Source organism: Elephantulus edwardii, unplaced genomic scaffold (assembly GCF_000299155.1).
Source record: "Elephantulus edwardii isolate Elephantulus edwardi_28Jun2011 unplaced genomic scaffold, EleEdw1.0 scaffold00202, whole genome shotgun sequence".
NCBI classification, from domain to species: domain Eukaryota; kingdom Metazoa; phylum Chordata; class Mammalia; order Macroscelidea; family Macroscelididae; genus Elephantulus; species Elephantulus edwardii.
This window is the reverse complement of record NW_006399952.1, coordinates 5,610,980-5,628,678: the sequence shown is the minus strand read 5'-3', so window position 1 is coordinate 5,628,678 and position 17,699 is coordinate 5,610,980. Positions and strand designations below refer to the sequence as shown.

The 17,699-nt window shown below is 43.7% G+C and overlaps 1 protein-coding gene across 1 annotated transcript in view; it reads right to left on the bottom strand.

Moving 5' to 3' along the window:
* SNX31 (sorting nexin 31) overlaps positions 1-17,699 on the bottom strand; it is a 77,207-nt gene that overhangs the window by 40,052 nt on the left and 19,456 nt on the right. The window contains exons 5-8 of the mRNA XM_006897167.1: positions 8,018-8,128; positions 3,803-3,893; positions 1,611-1,698; positions 453-522 (exon numbers count right to left, since the gene is read on the bottom strand). Coding sequence (XP_006897229.1) covers positions 453-522; positions 1,611-1,698; positions 3,803-3,893; positions 8,018-8,128 — 360 coding nt within the window. The remainder of the gene's footprint in view (positions 1-452; positions 523-1,610; positions 1,699-3,802; positions 3,894-8,017; positions 8,129-17,699) is intronic.

Sequence of the window (17,699 nt, the reverse complement as noted above, 5' to 3'; positions counted from 1 at the left end):
TCAGATTCAATGGCACCTAACAACAGCAATAACAGAGAGAGGCTATTCCTTGGAGAAGGACATCCCACTTGGAAAGGAGGAGGGATGGCGAAGGAGAGGAAGATCCTCAACCAGGTGGACTGACACAGTGACTATGGCAATGGGCTCCAGTCCGTGAGGATGACACACTCTGAGTCATACTCGGCTCAATGGCACCTGACAACGACAACAATGTGAATCTAATAGACTTAACAGCAATGGGCTTTAACGGGGACGGTGACTTTAAATTATCAAGTTATCTTCACTGTGTCTAAAAATGTTTAAGTGCTAACTGCGAAGTCAGAGAGCATTAAAATGGAGGTGAAATACCTAACTGCTAAAATAATAACAATGATGAGAACGATTTTGAACCCAAGTTACTTCAAGTGTAATTCGAACTATCCTACAATTCTGACCATTCTTGGTCGTCTCACCTGCAGGTACACGAGCTCTGCAGCCACTCGGCAGTCCATGAGTACAGAGTCCAGGGACGGATCCAGGTACCTGCATTACTCAGGGATTCATTCATTCATGGCACAAGCGAAATGTTATGCATACTTCAGCAGTTAATTCACGAAGTGTGGATCATAGGTATCGCCATTTCTAACCAGGCCCACCTGGAAGTTATTGACCCTAGGAACTAAAATCCCTTATCCTGACAAAGCCACGTCCCCACGCTTGCTTGTTGTTGTTATGTGCTGTCGAGTGACTTGTGACTTGCAACGACTCTCTGTACAACAGCTCTGAACCCTGCTCTATCCTGAGCCAACTTCACTGTCTCTGACACACCTACTCCTATTACCCCCGTCACTGAGTCAATCCATCTTATCCAGGATCTTCCTCTCTTGTGCTGTCCTGCAGCCTCCCAAGAATGATGTCCCATTCCAACAATGGGTCCCTCCTTACAACATGCCCTAAGTAAGTTAGATAGAGCTTCAAAATCCTTGCCTCCAGTGAGCAGCCTTGTTTCATTCTCTCCAGGATGAACCTGTTTGTTCTCCTAGCAGTCCATGGCATATTCAATACTCTTCACCCAGGACCACAGCTCAAAGGCGTCAATTCTTCTATCATCCTTAGTCACTTCCAGCTTCCTGATACACAGCAAGTAATTGCAAAGACCATGGCCTGGATCAGGCAAACCTTAGTTTCCACACTGACTCTTGCCTAGCCTTCAGTTTATCCTTCTACTTCACTTGGCTTCTCTATAATACCTAATCTGGTGGACCCTGGGAGAAAAGATGTAAAATAATAGTCACAATAATAAAAGCTTTAGGGGAATCATATGGCCCCCTGTTCACATTCAGTTCTCACGCTAGGTCAAATGTCAGTGATTCTCTTTCCTCAGCCCACATAATATGCAGCTTATTCCTCTGCCTTATACCATCTCCACACTCACTGCTTGGTACCCAGGCTGCCCCATCTCCTTTCTGAGCTGCTCCAGTAACCTCTCCTCCAGACTAGGGTGGAAATCAGGTGTTCTTACCCATTTCTGACTCATGGTGCCTTTCCCACCTTTCACTTTGCAGCTGAATGAGTTCACGGTTTATACCACCCAGAAACTTCCAGCAATGTTACATTAAATGCCTACTCACCACTTTCTGAGTCCAACCTTGCAGCCTTTCACTTCAGGACTCTGAAGGCTAACATAGGGGAGTTCAAAGTCTGCCATTTTTTTCATAACTAAAAAAAGGGGCAGAAAGAGTCTCAGTGGTTTACATTCAGAATAGTAATTTATATGTCTGCAATGGTGTCTATAACAGTTTACATACAAAGCTTGAAACAGGAAAAGAAAACATTACAAATATGAAATAAAAAATAATATTGAAAGCATTTTCTTCGTTTTGCATGAAATTTCATTTCCTGAAGTTTATTAAAAATTAAACATCATTTAATTCCCATAAAATACCTGGCTTGAGTAAGAAATATGTTTTATATTGTGATGTCAATGAAGAAACTGAGGTCCAGAGGGGCCCCAGGCACTTTACTTGGCTATTACAGCTCTTAGCTATAGAACCGAGGTCCTAACACCTTAACTCCTGACTCAAACACCTCTCACAGCTTCTTGAAGACATAGTAAACTATTTTAAGATGGTTGACACTATTTTATAACTAAAACCTTTCAAATATCCAAAAAGCATTAAAGAGTAAATCCGGAGCTATCAGAATCAAATTGTCATTTTGTACCACTCATGATGTTGTTTTGTTGTGGGTACCATCAAAGCAGTTTCAACTCATAGTGATTCCGTGAGACAGAACTTCCCTACAGGACTTCCGTTTCTCTTTTTTATTCCACTTCTTTATTTTTAAACTTATTTAGTTTGTAGGTAGTTGTGCTGCACTCTTTAGGTAGCACCTCTCAAGTGGTTCAAATCCACCAAGAGCTGTATGGGAGAAGGATGGGCAATCTCTTTCCCAGAAGTTTATAGTCTCAGAAAACCTGCTGGCGAGTCAGCTATGAGTCAGTAATGAGGTTTTGTTTGTTCTTAAATCTACCCCTTCTTGAGTTTGCCTTACTTTTCACCTTACTTATTACTTTTTACTCCCCTCTCCCTTTCTCCATATTGTTGATACCCCTCCATGATTGATTCTATCTATATGTAAACCTTTCCTTAGCTTTTTATAACAGTGGTCACTTACCATAAATGTCTTTTCTCCCATAGAGTTTTTAGGTTGTAACCTTTACAGGAACAGATTTCCAGGTCTTTCTCTCATGGAGCCAATGGATGGCCTTGAACAGCCAACTTCTGGTTCACAGTTAAGCACTTAACCATTGTACCACCAGGGCTCCTTCCCCTCTTTATACATTTTTAGATAATAAGAAGGATCTAGGAATATCTCCAGAGTTTCGATGAGCAAGTCTAGAGACTAAGGTGTGCCTGATCCAGGCCATGGTCTTCACAATTACTTGTTTTGCATCACTGAGCTGACAGCAGAAGAATTGAAGCCTTTGAGTTGTGGTACTGGAGAAGAGTCTTAAACATACCATGGACTGTCAAGCGATCTAACTGCCAAGAGGTCTGTCCTGGAGAGAGTGAAACCAAGCTGCTCCTTGGAGGCAAGGATAATATATCTCACATACTTTGGGTAAGTCTTTGGAGAAGTGATCAGTCTTTGGAGAAGAATATCATGCTTGGGAGGGTCAAGGGCCAGCATAGGAGAGGAAGACCCTGGATGAGATGGATTGACTCAGTAATTGGGGCACTGAGGGTAGGTGTGTCAGAGACAGCGAGATTGGCTCAGGGTAGAACAGGGTTCAATTGTGCATAGGGTGGCTTTCAGTTGTAGCTGATTTGATGGCACATAACAACACAAACAACAACAGAAACTTATTTATATTATCCACACCTTCTATGATGAAAAGAAATTACTCTCAGAAAGGATGTTGCTGTGAGCTGGAGTTGGTCACAGTTCACAAGGCAGCTGTGAGGGGGGCATAGAATCAGGGCGGAATGGTGAGGCAGGGAGAGAGTGGGACTGGGGAGGAACAAGAGGAAGTGAAGCAGCAGGACAGGACAGGACAGTCATCTTGCTCCTGACCAGGTTGTGTCTCAGCCCTCACCACCTTGCTATTCTCAGGGCAGCTCACCCACCACAGAGACACCCTCATCATTCTCCAATCCTTTCATCCAGGCCCAAGGCAGAAATAAAGGCCCTACACTGGGAAACAGCCTTGAGGATGTTGGGTAACCAGCACCCCCACCTACCTGTGACATCTCCCAGGCAGAATCCCTGCTCACACCTGCCCACCCATCTCCTGGTTCACAGGCATTTTTCTCCCTCTTACCAGAAAATGTGCCCTCCTTGTGTAAGCGAACAAGAAACAGGCCGAAGTAGTCCAAGAGCTCCCGGCACAGTCCAATCCTGTGTGACACCGCCTTCAATGAGAGACGGGAAAATGGTGAAAAGCACTAGGAGTGTCCACCATGTTTACTAATTGTGAAATACAAAATTAGCCATTGCCTTTAAACATCTGTAAGCAGTGTTACCATGGCCCAACGAACATGAAAAATACCCTGGTTCTGAATATGAAAATGGCGCCAATCATTTTAGAAAATTTTAGAAATAAAAAAAGAAACAGAGTGAAGAAGAGAACAATCAGCCCCACTGTCGTGGACATGACCAGTCTTAGCTGCATTGTCTGTCTCATCTTGTCTGTGGCCTGGCCCCAAGCCTGTGGTCATTTGGGGCTTTACTGTCCACTAGAGGGCAGCAGTTATGCTCCATGAACACGTGCTGTCCTCCCAGATCTCAGAAAAGGAACGTCAGGGTGTCCCTTCCCCTGCCTGGCTGCCATACAAAAAAGGTTATGGGCCACTGTCTGGCTCTGACACCCAAGTCGGCTTCACTCTGATGTTTCCCGTGATGGTCAAATCTAATCTGCTGGTGTTATTCACTGCCATTGAAGCAGCTCCTGGCTAACTCCACACCCTATGCAACAACCTAACGCTGCTTGGCCCAGCACCATCGTCATCATGACTGATTGTACTTGGACTGTTGTGATCCTCTGGCTGATTGCTCTAAGTAGAAATCAAGGTCTTTCTTCAAGGTCTTAGTCTGGAATCTCCATGGAAAGCTTTTTTGTATCATAGCAACACACAAGCCTTCACTGAAAGGCAGGTGGTGGCGAAAATGAGGAGCTGCGGCCAGGAATTGAACCTGGGTCTACCACACGGAAGGAGAGACTTCTACCACTGAATTACCAACAACCTCAGGTCTAATCTACTACGGCGGTCCCTCAGGGCAAACCTCACATCCCCAGAAGGGGTTGCTCTCCTTTTACATTCTCCTCTCACCTTTACACTAATGAGTCTTCCTTTTTCACACCATGGTTTTGGTTTCATTTCAAATCTTCCTTTAGTAGAGTCTTCCCACAGTACCACAAACCATCCCCGTCAGCTCCAACAGCTCCTTAAAATCCTTATGTTCTTTCTTCACACTTTCTCTTAATTCACCTCTACAACATGGAAGGACCTGCTATTTTTCTTTTCTTTTACCTTTAAGATACTCTGGTGGCCTAGACTATTGGATGCTGTGCTGCTAACAAAAAGGTACAAGTCTTCAGATGTTCAAATCCACCAGTTGCTCCTCGGGAGAAAGATGAGCAGTCTCGTCCTGTTAAGATGCACTTTGGAAACTCAATGGAGTCTCCATAAACTGGAATTGAGCTGAAGGCAAGTCAATTTCCTTTTTATTGGATTCTCTAAGAGTCCAATTTTTATTTTAATTTTTATTTGGTAAACATATGCAACAAATTTTCATTTTGACTGTGTAGATCACAACAAACTGTGGCTGACTCTGAGAAGAATTGAAATCCCAGAGTAACTGATTGTGAAACCTATACTTGGACCAGGAGGCAGTCGTCAGAACAGAGCAAAGAAACACTGCATGGTTTAATATCGGGAAGATTGTATGCCAGGAATGTGTCCTATCTCCATACCTTCTCAATATATATGCAGAACAGATCATTCAGGAGGCTGGGCTCCATGAGGAGAAATGTGGCATCAGGATTGGAGGAAACCTCTTCAACAGCCTGTGTTATGCAGATGATACAACCTTGCTTGCTAAAACTGAGGAGGATCTGAAGCACTTGCTTCAGAAGATCAAGAAATGCAGCCTTCAATGTGGACTGAAGCTCAACATTAAGAAAACAAAGATTCTCACCACTGGGCAGATAGGCAGCATCATGATGGATGGTGAAGAGGTTGAGGCTGTTAACAGTTTTCATTTGCTTGGCTCTATAAGCAGTACTCTTGGTACCAGCAGCCAGGAAATCAAAAAATGAATTGTATTGAGAAAGTTTGCTGTTAGGGACATTTGCAGAGTACTGAAGAGCAATGATGTCAGTCTGGAGACTAAGGTGCACCCGATCCTGGCCATGCTCTTCACAATTATGTGCTATGTATCAGAAAGCTGGACAATGACTATGGATGATAGAAGCATAATTGATGCCTCTGAGTTGTGGTGCTGGAGTATTGAATAAACCATGGACTGCTAGAATAAACAAGTTCGGCCTGAAGAGGGTGAAACCAGGCTGCTCCTTGGAGGCAAGGATTCTGAAGCTCCATCTGACATACTTTAGGTGCATAGACAGGAGGGACCAGTCCTTGGAAAGGGACATTTTTCTTGGGAGGCTGGAAAGACAGTGCAAGAGAGAAAGCCCCTTGATGAGATGGACTTACTCAGAGACTGGGATAATGGGGGTGCGTGTGTCAGAGACAATAAAGTTGGCTCAGGATAGAGCAGGGTTCAGAGCTGTCGTACATAGGGTCGCTATGAGTTGCAGGTGACTTGCAGGCACATAACAACAATAAAACAACAACAAATATATGTGACAATTGTTTTCTTCTTTATGTCATTTTTTTCAAGTGTCAAATTCAGTTACTTTAATTACGTTCACCACGTGGTGCAACCATCACCAGTATTTTCCCTGGAGAGGCTGAACCTGGTGAAGATGGTGGGACAGCACAGAATAGGGCAAGATGTTCATCTATGACTCACAGAGCTGCTATGAGCTGAGGTGACTCAAGGGCACCTAAGCACAACATCTTCACTAGTTTATTTAGTGAAAACAGCTAATAGGCTAAGGCCAATATCAATAGAAAAGATTAAAGGGGGAAGATGTGAGGAGGGGAAAGTGTGGATAATACTTTTATAATTTATAAAGACATAAACGCAAACATCGTTAGAGAAGAATAGGCACTGGTAATAAAAGAAACAGGGTAATTTTTTCTCTGTCAGTCAAAGTGCTTCAAAACACAGACATCACCAATAAAATTACACTATATAGAAAATACGAAAATGAGATTTTCGTGTGTTACTGGTCCTTAAGGGGGGTAAAAACCAACCAACACAAATCCCTGCCGTTGCACTGATTCTGTCTCAAAGCAGCCCTGCATTGGGTTTCCCAGGCTGCAAATCTCAAAGAGCAGGGACTGCCCCTCTTTCTCCTGAGGAGCCACTGATGGATTGAACCCCTGGAAGTGAGAAGTCTTTGGGTTAGCAGAGCAATTAGCCACACACTAAGCCAACAGAGCCCCTTGGTCCTTAAAGTTGTTGTTGTTGTTGTTTATTGTCGCTTGGAACCAACCCACAGCTGACCCTCTGGGTTTTCAGAGGCAATTAATCACCTGGGAGGAGACTGTCCATCTTTCTACCATGAAGCAGCAGGTGGATTTGAACCGCGTGCCTTTGGGATTACAGCACAGTTTCTTAGCATTATTAGGCCACCAGAGTTGCCTTAAAGAGTCTATTAAGAAGGAGAATTGGCTGAGGGGAAGCAGAGGTCAGATACCATAACCCGAGCACAGCAAGGACCTTCTGTCCTTTCCAAGATCCTAGAAACTTTCCAACTTCCTCTTGTTTATAACTTTTTATTCCCACTCATATGTTTCTCTGGAGGATTGGAATTAGAATCCTCCCCAGGAAGAAGACCCAGGAGCTGGCCTTGGGGAGCAGTATGCAGATGTGAGAGGGCAGTATCCCCTCTGGACAGTAGGAGACTAATGGTCATTTCCAAGGTTCTCTCTGCTGGGGCAGAGGACAACCCGTTCAACTCTGGAGAAAACGCTCTTCACTGATCTCTAAGCAAGTGTCCCCGGTCCTGTAACCTCAGTATGACTTTGTATCAGTCCCAGCTGGGCTCCACTTTCCTGCCTGCTCCCCACCACAGGACATCCCATAATAAAGCATTCTGCGTATTCTCAGGGCACATTCCGAGCTGAGTTCCAGGGAAATAACAGCCTTTCGAAAGACTTTTGAAATCTCCACAAAACTAATAATATCTACATGGAGAACACAAACAGAGAGCACATGGAGGAGTGATTACATCCCAGATTCTTCAGTGGATCTCTGGAAAATGCTAGCGTCTCTTAGACAAGTCACCTAACTAGTAAAACAAAAGGTGGGAAGGGTCCACAAGATAATCCTGCCCAGGAGCCCCTGCTTTGGAATGGAATTAGTCCTACTTTCAGTCCAGCAGCTGCTGGCACTTGAAGTTTACCTCCAGGACTGTTTCAGCGGTGTCTGATGTTAGAATTTCGATTTTAACACTCTTCCCACCAGGCAGAGATATATCCAGAGAGGTCTTCTTGGTGGTGACATTAAATGTGGTCTGGAAGCAAAGGAAAAGAAAAATAAGCTTCCGTGCTTGGTCATATGGGATGAGCAGACAGGTTGTCCTTTCCCCGGGGCTCAGAAAGCACCTGAGCACCCACAGGTGCAGAGACGTGGGGGGTGAGGATGGGTGGGACCAAAGTAAAGCATCAAGCAAGGACTTGACGCTTGAATAATTTCTAAAGGAACAACAGGGAATCCATTTACATTCCATGACGCTGTTTACCTGACCCCTGGGACTCTCTGAATTCATTCACTCTCCTAGTTGTTTTGCATGTTTCCAAGTATCCTCAGAAGGACACAGTCATTTAGGATTTTGCCAGAGCAAACGTCTGAATGGGACAAATGACGAGGCTGGGGTGGGGATGACAGCGGTGGTGGAGCAGCTGACCGCTTGGCTGAGGGCCCATCCCAGCTCCTCTCATGAGAAAGCGTTCTGTGAGGGAAAGGACTTCCGGTGGCAGAGGCAGTTGTAAACTTGAGGATGTTTAGGGGAGGGAATGTTCTAGAATGCTAATGGATACCCTTGGGACACTGTGAGGCTGTCAGTGCTTAGGAAAGCATGGGGCTGAGATTAATGCTACAGTCATCATTCACCACTGCTGTCAAGTCCATCCAGACTCTCCGCAACCCTACTGACCAGAACAGAGGTGCCCTTCATCTCACGGACTTTGGGCATGTCACATGTCGTTAAGAGAGGCTGTTGCTTGGAGGGGGACTTCATGCTTGGAAAGGTGGAAGGTCAACGAAAGAGAGGGCGACCCTCAACGAGACAGACTGACTCAGACACAGCAGGGGGTTCAAGTGTATCAGAGATGATGGTGATGGCTAGAACAGGACAAGATTCAGATTCGCTGTTCATAGGGTTGTTATGAAGTGTACTCAACTCGATGGCACTTAACACAGGGTTTTGAAGGCTGTAAATCTTTCCAGGGAGAGGCTGCCTCATTGTTCTCTCATGAACAGCCAATGGGTTCGAACCACCAACATACTGGTTAGCAGTCAAACACATAACTGCTGTGCCACTAGGGCTCCATGCAGTACCACAGTGAGGAGGATTCCAAGAGGAGGCGAGGCCTAGAAAAGCCAGTCGCTGTCCAGACCCAACTCAACAGGGCGGCAGCCTCAGTGCAGACTTTTCTCAGCACTTCTACAAAGTGATTCTGTCAGGTCATAGAGTTTGCTTCATCTCTGAGGGCTGAGTCTTTCTGATCCCAAGTATCATAAGATGCCTCAAGGCACCCGCTGTATGTAATGAATTAACTTCTCTCCAGGCATTTAGAATGGTACTAAGCATGCACCATGCATTGTCGCTGGGAGAATTGAGATGACTCACTCATATCATTTTCTGTGTTCTGAGACTATACAAACCAGTAAATTACAGTGGAGGAGGAGGCATGCATCTGTTTTAGTGGCTAGAATTTCACCAGCATCCAGACAGTCTCCTTTCTTGCTATTAGAGGAGAGACTCAAACAACCAATGAGAAAACAGTTTGAAGGTCTTAAAATTGGTGCTCAGGTAAACTGACCAGGTGAGATCCTTTCCCTTCAACAGGTAACATGCCTCCCTTTCCCTCAGGCCCACTGGTCTCACCCAGAGATCATAGATCAGCCACTCAGTGAGCTTTGTAGGGACCTGACAATAGCCTGGGAGGGTTACGACAATGCTGTTATATTGTTCAAGGTAGGGTCCACTTCAAAAGCCTGATTGCATTTATTTTGCCTAATTTTATTATCAAGGGGCAAACTTTGGCTTTAAGTTTTAACTTCCATTCTCATGTATTTAAAATCATTTCCATGATTCTGAGCCCAAATATTCCATAAGGGGGGAAAAAAATCTATTGCTTTCCAAATTCAGAGTGTTGGTCCAAGAAAGAAACTTATGCTCAAAAGTATTATGTCTACATATACAAGCAACCTGTAAACGCTACACAGCATTCGGAATAAACCTTTGTTGAAAGATGTGATAGTAGTTCCCCACAAAGGTGAATTCCGAAAGCCCATGCCACTCGGGTAGAATCCTCCAGCATCTCCTCATGATCCTACTGCATTCTGCTCTCAGGTGTGATTTTTCAGCCTCAGAAACCCACTGAACGGTCCGCTACGAGGTGGTTCAGACTCCAGGGCATTGAATTAACTCTCCCATAAGGATTTTAAAACTAAAAAAAAAAAAAAATACTCAAATTCATTGCTGTAGAGTCAAAACCCTTCAATGAGTTTTTAGGTGCTGTAAACTACATAGAATGAGACTGACCATCTTTTCCCCTTGGAGTAAACTGGTGGCTTTGAACCACCCACCTTTAGGTTGGCAGTGTAACTCCTTACCTACTTGGCTACCAGAGCTCTTCAGAAACCTTATGGGACACTTTTACTCTGTCATGGAGGGTTCTTATAAACCAAAACCAATTTTACGGCAGTGGGTTTTCACTGCACCAGTCTGGATGATAAATATTATGGCCATCCTAGCTGTAAGCCCCCATGTGATGCGTGCTTCCTCCTTCAACGTACAGGACGTTTCTGTGTGATGTGAATTACTGTGTGTGTAACTTTTCAAACAGTTCAATGACTTCTTACTGCCACTAATGGCCTCCGAATCAGCAAATGCTAAATCACCTAAAAGGTTTTCTTTTCAAACACCCAGGACTGGAAGAATCCACTTCACCACATTCTTTGATAATCCTGCAAAGTCCTTCAACACCTGTTCCCCTCGTCCACGGCACAGGCTCTGAACTCTCCACATACATCTCGGGCCACTCTGCCCGCACTTTGCTTCAACCTTTGGGCCTCACAGGGGCATTGGGAAGGCTTTTCCCATGGAGTGGATGCACAGCAGTGCCTCCTAGACCCCATATTTGGTGTAGATTCAGGTGTTGTTGTCAGTCCAGAAGATTCTGACTCACTATGACCCCACAGGTGAGAGTAGGACTGCCTGGTAGGGTTTCCTACTCTGTGATCTTTACGGAAGCAGACATCTTTCTCTCTCAAAGTAGCTGGTGGATTTGAACAGTGCACTTCTTAGCATTTGACTACTTAACCACTGTGCCACCAGGACTCCTCAGTCACAGGAAGTGAGCAGTAAGGGGCTTCTTTCCAACTGTTCAGAATCGCCCCTCTCTAGACACTCTTTGCTATGTCATGTGTTGTTAAAGTCACAAACACCTCTTACCTCAGAGGAAAGAATCTCACAATAGAAATAGGAAGACTGGCATTGCTTTATGACACGATTCCAAAGCAAAGAGTAGCGTTCATTCATTACCTCATCACAACGTTTAACTCAAACAACTGCAGACCAGTGCATTATGTAAATATTTAAAATCATTTCCATTCAGAATAAGGGTGATAATCACATAATACAATGGATGTCATCAATGTTCCCAAATTGTACGTCTAAAAACTGTTGGGTTGGCAAGTATTCTTCTGCGCATACAATTTACCATGAAAAAAAAAAAAAGATCCAAAAATATAGAGGACAAATCTATCCTGCCCGACGTCTTCTTGAAACTGAACAGTTTAGCTTAATTAGTGAAGAATATCTGCCTTGAGTATTACACTCTTTTAAAGAACTATCCAGATGGGATCAAGCTGGAAATGTTAGATAGGAAATTTAGCAGGCAGTGAAATCATGTTAACAGGGGAAATAATTTAGAGAATGAGAGAATGTTTGCATAGCTTGAAGAGTGTGATTAAAGTCCCTGAACTTGGCTATGTAGAAACTGTTGAACTGGTGTATGTCCTGCTGTATGTGCTTTTAGTGATATCAAAAAAGGAAAAGAAATAACTTTAAAATAAAATAGTCCTTGTTGTTGTTGTATCATTATTTGCCATCAGATAGAAACCTACTCAAAGCTGACCCCTCTGGTGGGCTTTCAAAGGCAGTAAACAGTTGACTGCCCAACTTTCTCCTGTAGAGCAGCTGGTGGATTAGAACTGTGCGCCTTTAGGTTGGCATCACAGCTACTTACCACTAGGCCACCAGATCTCCCAAACTAATCCTGAAATAAAATTATAAAGGAAAAACTGATATACATGCAAATATTTGTGTGGTTTTTTAGTTCTGCAAAGAAAAAGTAAGAAGACAGATGGATTGGTACAGCGAGTCAGAGTATAGAGCCTGAAATCTGAGACTGAGAGTTTTATCAAAAAGGTAAAAGTGGTGGTTCAAGGTCAGAAGAAAATGGAAACTGAGTTACAGGGAGATGTGTGGGCATCAGTTCATAGAAAACAGACTGGCAGAGAGACTGGTGATGTGAGAACCTGAGTGAGAAGCTGCAGCCATCTATCCTTGACGGACGGTGGGACCGGACAGGCCATGGTGGGTGAGAAGAACACAGCCTTCTCACTAAGCCAACCAGCTGGATTCCAAGCCTAGCTTCCCCACTTGCTGCAGGTGACCTAGTTCAAACCTTGGAAGGTTACTTCTCCTCTCTGTACCTCATTCCTTTAGCATAAGAACAGTATCTACGCCCACCTCTCAGCATCATAGTACGCAGTGAAGGAGGTCGCATGCGTGGAACTTAGAATGACATTTCTTGTTCATCAAAAGGTGATTTAATTTTTGGTCATTAGTAGTAGTAGAAATGAGAACATAATGTATCTTTGATTTGATGTGGTAACCAAAGGTGAAAAGTAAAAAAGAAAAGATTCAAATATATTGTCACCACTCCAATCGAATACCGAGCTCACTATATTTGATACATTTAACTATGTTTTTAATTCAGCCACTTCTTCCCATCTCTATTACCAGTGCATTAAACCCAAGTAACGTCTCCTCTCCAGCAGATTCCCACAATAGGCTCCTTGACTGCCTCCTTACATCCATTCTTCCCACCTATAAAGCATGCTCTAAAAAGAAATATTTTTAAGATGCAAACTAGAGGTGAGCTCTGGTGGCCTAGTGGCAAGAAGCTGCACTGCAACAGAGGTACGCGGTTCGAATCTGCCAGATGATCTGCTGGAGAAGGAGGGGCAATCTCCTCCTGTATCAGTCAGATCTGATTTGATGGTATACACACATTAAAAAAAATGCAAGCTAGAAATGTCCCTTCTTACTTAAAACCTTCTAATGTCTTTACATCATTCTTGGAACAGGAACAACATTCTTCTCTTCGCCTGCAAGCCCTGTACAATCTGCTCCTCCTGTCCTCTCCAGGCTTATCTTGACTCCCTTCACCCATTCCCAGCTCCATACTCTCCACATTGCAGCCGCACTGGCCACTCCTCAAGTCCTCAGAGTCTCTGGGGTTTTGCTCCCAGGTAATCTCACCTGCCATTGTGCCCTTAGCACCCAGCATTTTCCCAATGTAATCAGCAAACATTCAGTGAATACCTACTGAACAAATGAAGCCAAGATTTCTACAGCAGACTGGGAAAATGGCTGCATTACTGATTAAAATGGGATCATGAAAGAGAGCTGGCGTGAAGAAGAGGTGGAGCACTGCTTCTCTTTTGATGACCTCTCAGAAGGTGTATCTCATCTGCAGCCCCAAGAAACTACAGTCCTATGAACTGCTACCCATATGCCCATAGGCACAGCTGGCTAGACAGGGCAGGGGCACGTGCATGACACAAATGGGGTGAGTGAGATTCTTTGTTCTAGATATTTAGAATTAAGGAAGAGAGACAGGTAATAATTTCAGGAGTTCCTAAAGCTGGCTTCCATGCTTGAGAAGAAAGAAAGAAAGAAAAAGAGAAATAAAGAGAGGAGGGAAAGAGGAAGGAAAGGAAGAAGGTATGAAGTTAGTGAGTTTCTGTTGTTGTTGTTGTTATGCATCATCCAACTTATAGCGACCCTATGTACAACAGCTCTGAAGCCTGCCCTGTTCTGAGCCAGTCTCACTGGCTCTGATATACCTATTCCACTGCCCTAGTTACTGGATCAATCCATCTCGTCCAAGGTCTTCCTCTCCTGTGTTGTCCTGCCACACTTCTGAACATCATGTCCTTCTCCAACAACCAGTCCCTCCTGGTCATGTGCCCAAAATATGTGCGACAGAGCTTCAAAATCCTAGCCTTCAAGTATAAATTTGGTTTCACCTTCCCCAAGACAGACTGATTCATTTTCTTGGGGGGCCCATTGTAGGTCAAGGCTCTTCTTAAGCACCACAATTCAAAGACATCAATTCTTCAGTAATCCTTAGTCATTATCTGTCTCTCTGATGCACAGCAAGTAATTGCGAAGACCATGGCATGCATGGTCATCAAGCACACCTTAGTCTCTTGACTGACACTGTTGCTTCTCAGTACTCTGGAGAGGTCCTTGACACCAGATTTTTCCCAGTATAATGCATCTTTTTATTTCTTGACTGCTGGTGACAAGAGGATTGATTATGGAGCCAAGCAAGCTATAATTGTTAACAAACTCAATCTTTTCCTCTATCATGGTGCTGCCAGTTGGCCCAATAGTGTGAATCTTTGTCTTCTTGATGTTGAGCTTCAATCCATATTGAAGACTGCACTCCTAGTTGGAAGAAAAAAGTAGCTGGGACATAAGACAATCATAAAAATCATAAAGGTAAAGTACCAAGGAAATGAAAATGAGATAAAAACCTTTCCATTTCACTGGAGAATAGGATAGGAATCTAGATCTGGCCTCTGAAGTGTGTGTATATATATATTTATGTTTTTATCTATATTTTATATCTTTTTATATATATTATATATATTTTTTTATATATTTATATATATTAAACAAATAAGCACATACTCTGGACATCTGAGCAGCTCTGATGGCATAGTCTATAGTGAATCATCCTGCTAACCAAAAAGCCAAGCATCTCTGGTGGTTCAAAATCACCAGTGGCTCCACCAGACAAAGGGAGACGTCTTCTCCAATGAAATAAAGAATAAAGTGCACTGCATGGTATCTGCACTCAGCAGTTTATTCCTGCTGGGATGTTCAAAGGGAAGTGCAATAGAAATTCAGTATCTGGCATTGTTGGTTTTTTTGGCATTGTGCAAGATAAACCTTGTATTTCTATTGATGCAGTTTGAAAGACACACACAAAAAAGAAGAAAAATGAATAAAATGGGAAATGACTGTTTCTAGGACTGGAAATACACAAGAGGAGAAGACGATGATAATAAAATTAATGCTACAGAAACAAAACCAAAAACCCATAATGATGGGAGTATGCCAAAGGGACAGGGAAACTCTGTGAGAGTTCCCAGGAAACAGAACTAAAATGATTTGAGCAGCAAAATAAAGAAAGAAGGAAGATGATTTCCTCCTCAAGGGTGGACTACATACAATGGCTTGATGCCAAAGAGGACAGCGTGCAAAGGAGTAGAGTAACTTTACAGTGAAGGACCCTGACAGACTCTCTCTCAGCCAGGTGAGCAAGGTCTGTAACACTAAGTCTCGGTCAAGATCATGACTGATAAGATGTGATGCAAATAACTCTTAACCACTGTGCTTTTTTTCCCCATAGCGTTTCACATCAGTCTAATAGTGTGATAAACATTATACAAATTCCAAGAGGGACTTCTGCAAAATACCTGACTAGCACTCCTCAAAGGTTAAACAAACAAGCGAATGCAACCAACTGTCATGATCACCAGAACCAAAGAAAAGTCTGAGATACTGTCAAGAGGAGCCCAAGGAGTCCTGCCAACTAAATGCAACTCAATCCTGGATGGGATCCTCAAACAGGAAACAACATTATGTCAAACTAATGAAACTGGAATTAAGTAGGGATGGTAACTAATAATGCATCAATGAAACCAACACACACACCTGTCGCCAATGATTCTGACTCATGGAAGAACCATGGGTTCCAGAGTAGACCTGGGCTCTGAGCTCAAAAGCATCTCTTGGCTGTAATCTTTAAAAAGGCAGATCGACAGGCCTTCCACTCACAGCACCCATAGGTAGGTTCAGTGCCAGCCTTCCAGATGAGCAGCAGAGAGCAAACCCCCGGAGTCCCACAGGAACCCACACTGGCTCGTCAGTGGCCAACAGACCATGTCAATATAAGATGCTGATAATGGGAGGGAGCTCCGCTGGCCTAGTTTTTAAGGACTTTTGCTGCTAATCTGGAGGCTAGCCTCTTGGGAGTTCAAATCTGCCACTGGTTCTGTAGGAGAAGGATGGGCAATTTCGTCCAATAGGTTTCATAGCCTGGGGGTCAGCTAGGAGCTGTTTCCAATGCCATAGAAGCGAGTTGAGTGGTTGAGCTGAAAAACAGAAGACAGGATGTGGGGAGTATATGAGAACTTCTCATGTACAATTTTTTTCCCCAGATATCACAATATTCTAAAAATGAAAGTATATTTTTGAAAGGTAATAAAAGAAAGTTATGCATACATATGTATGTTTGCACATGCATAGCAAATGGGTAAAGAGAGAGCACACATACTTACCTGTAAATAGCAGTTGTCCCCAAGAAAGGAGTCTGGGGGCTAGGGTCAGCAATGGGAAGAAATGCTGTTTCACTGGGTACTTTTTTGTGTTGTTTGAACTTGACAACTATACAAGGAACTTTTCAAAGGACAGCAAACTACGTAGTTTGGAAATCATCCAGTCTATGGGAAAATATGAACTAATTCCCAGCTATGGGGTCAGGTTTAACAAGCAGTCTGTCAGTGCACATGAATTTCTGTGTGAAGGAAATGTTGCTTATGGAACATCGGGATCCCACTTTTGCAACTCTGAACAAGGAATCATTCCTCCCTTGAGCAGGATCAAGTTCAATGATATCTTATTATTGTACAACTGGAGTCCCTTCAGAGCTTTCCATTTGGTCAAGCACATGAACACAGGCATAAAAATGGTCCCACTTGGAGAAATGAGATGACGGACGTGCTAAACAAACACATCGGGTGAAGTCCCAGCCTCAAGGGCCCAAGTGGCCAGCAGAGTGACAAAGCCAATGGAGCTGCTGTGCCTGATGCTTGCTATTAAGGCTGAATTTACTCCACGGCCCATTACAGCAAAGGTAAGAGCAGAGGATATTCAAGCCATATCTGTCCAGGCCCACCGCTCTGACATCTTTACCTCGGCACATTTGGGAGTCTCAGCTAACACACTAAGGTCACAGAAATGTTATGAATACCTTAACGAGAAAGGCGGAAGTTCTTTGTCACACTTTACAGATCTGTTCTTCACAGCCCGTTCTGAAATGTACAATGCTTAGGCTACAGGAAAAGCTATCTGCTAACTTAAAATGAGCCAAAGGTCAAATGATACGGCTTTAGGTTCCATCTAGAATCTAAATCTCCCAAGGAACACAAGAGGAGACCATGCGTACCTAAAGAACAAACAAATTTGTCCTGGCACAAGGGCAGCAGAGTGTTTCTTAGAAGCAAGATGGTGAGGCTTTGTTTCGCATACTTTGGGTAGATTATCAGGAGAGGCTTGTCCCAGGAGAAGGGTGACACACTTGGAGAAGAAAAGAATCAGCAAAAGAGGAGGAAGACTCTTGGAGAGGTGGGTTGACACAGTGATTGGAACAGCAGGCTTACTTAAGCTCAGCGGAGATGGTGAGGATGGCACAGGACCGGGCAGGCTTCAACAGATTCAGAAGACTAAAAACTGGATGGAATATGTTTATGGCATTGAAGTCTATGGGGGA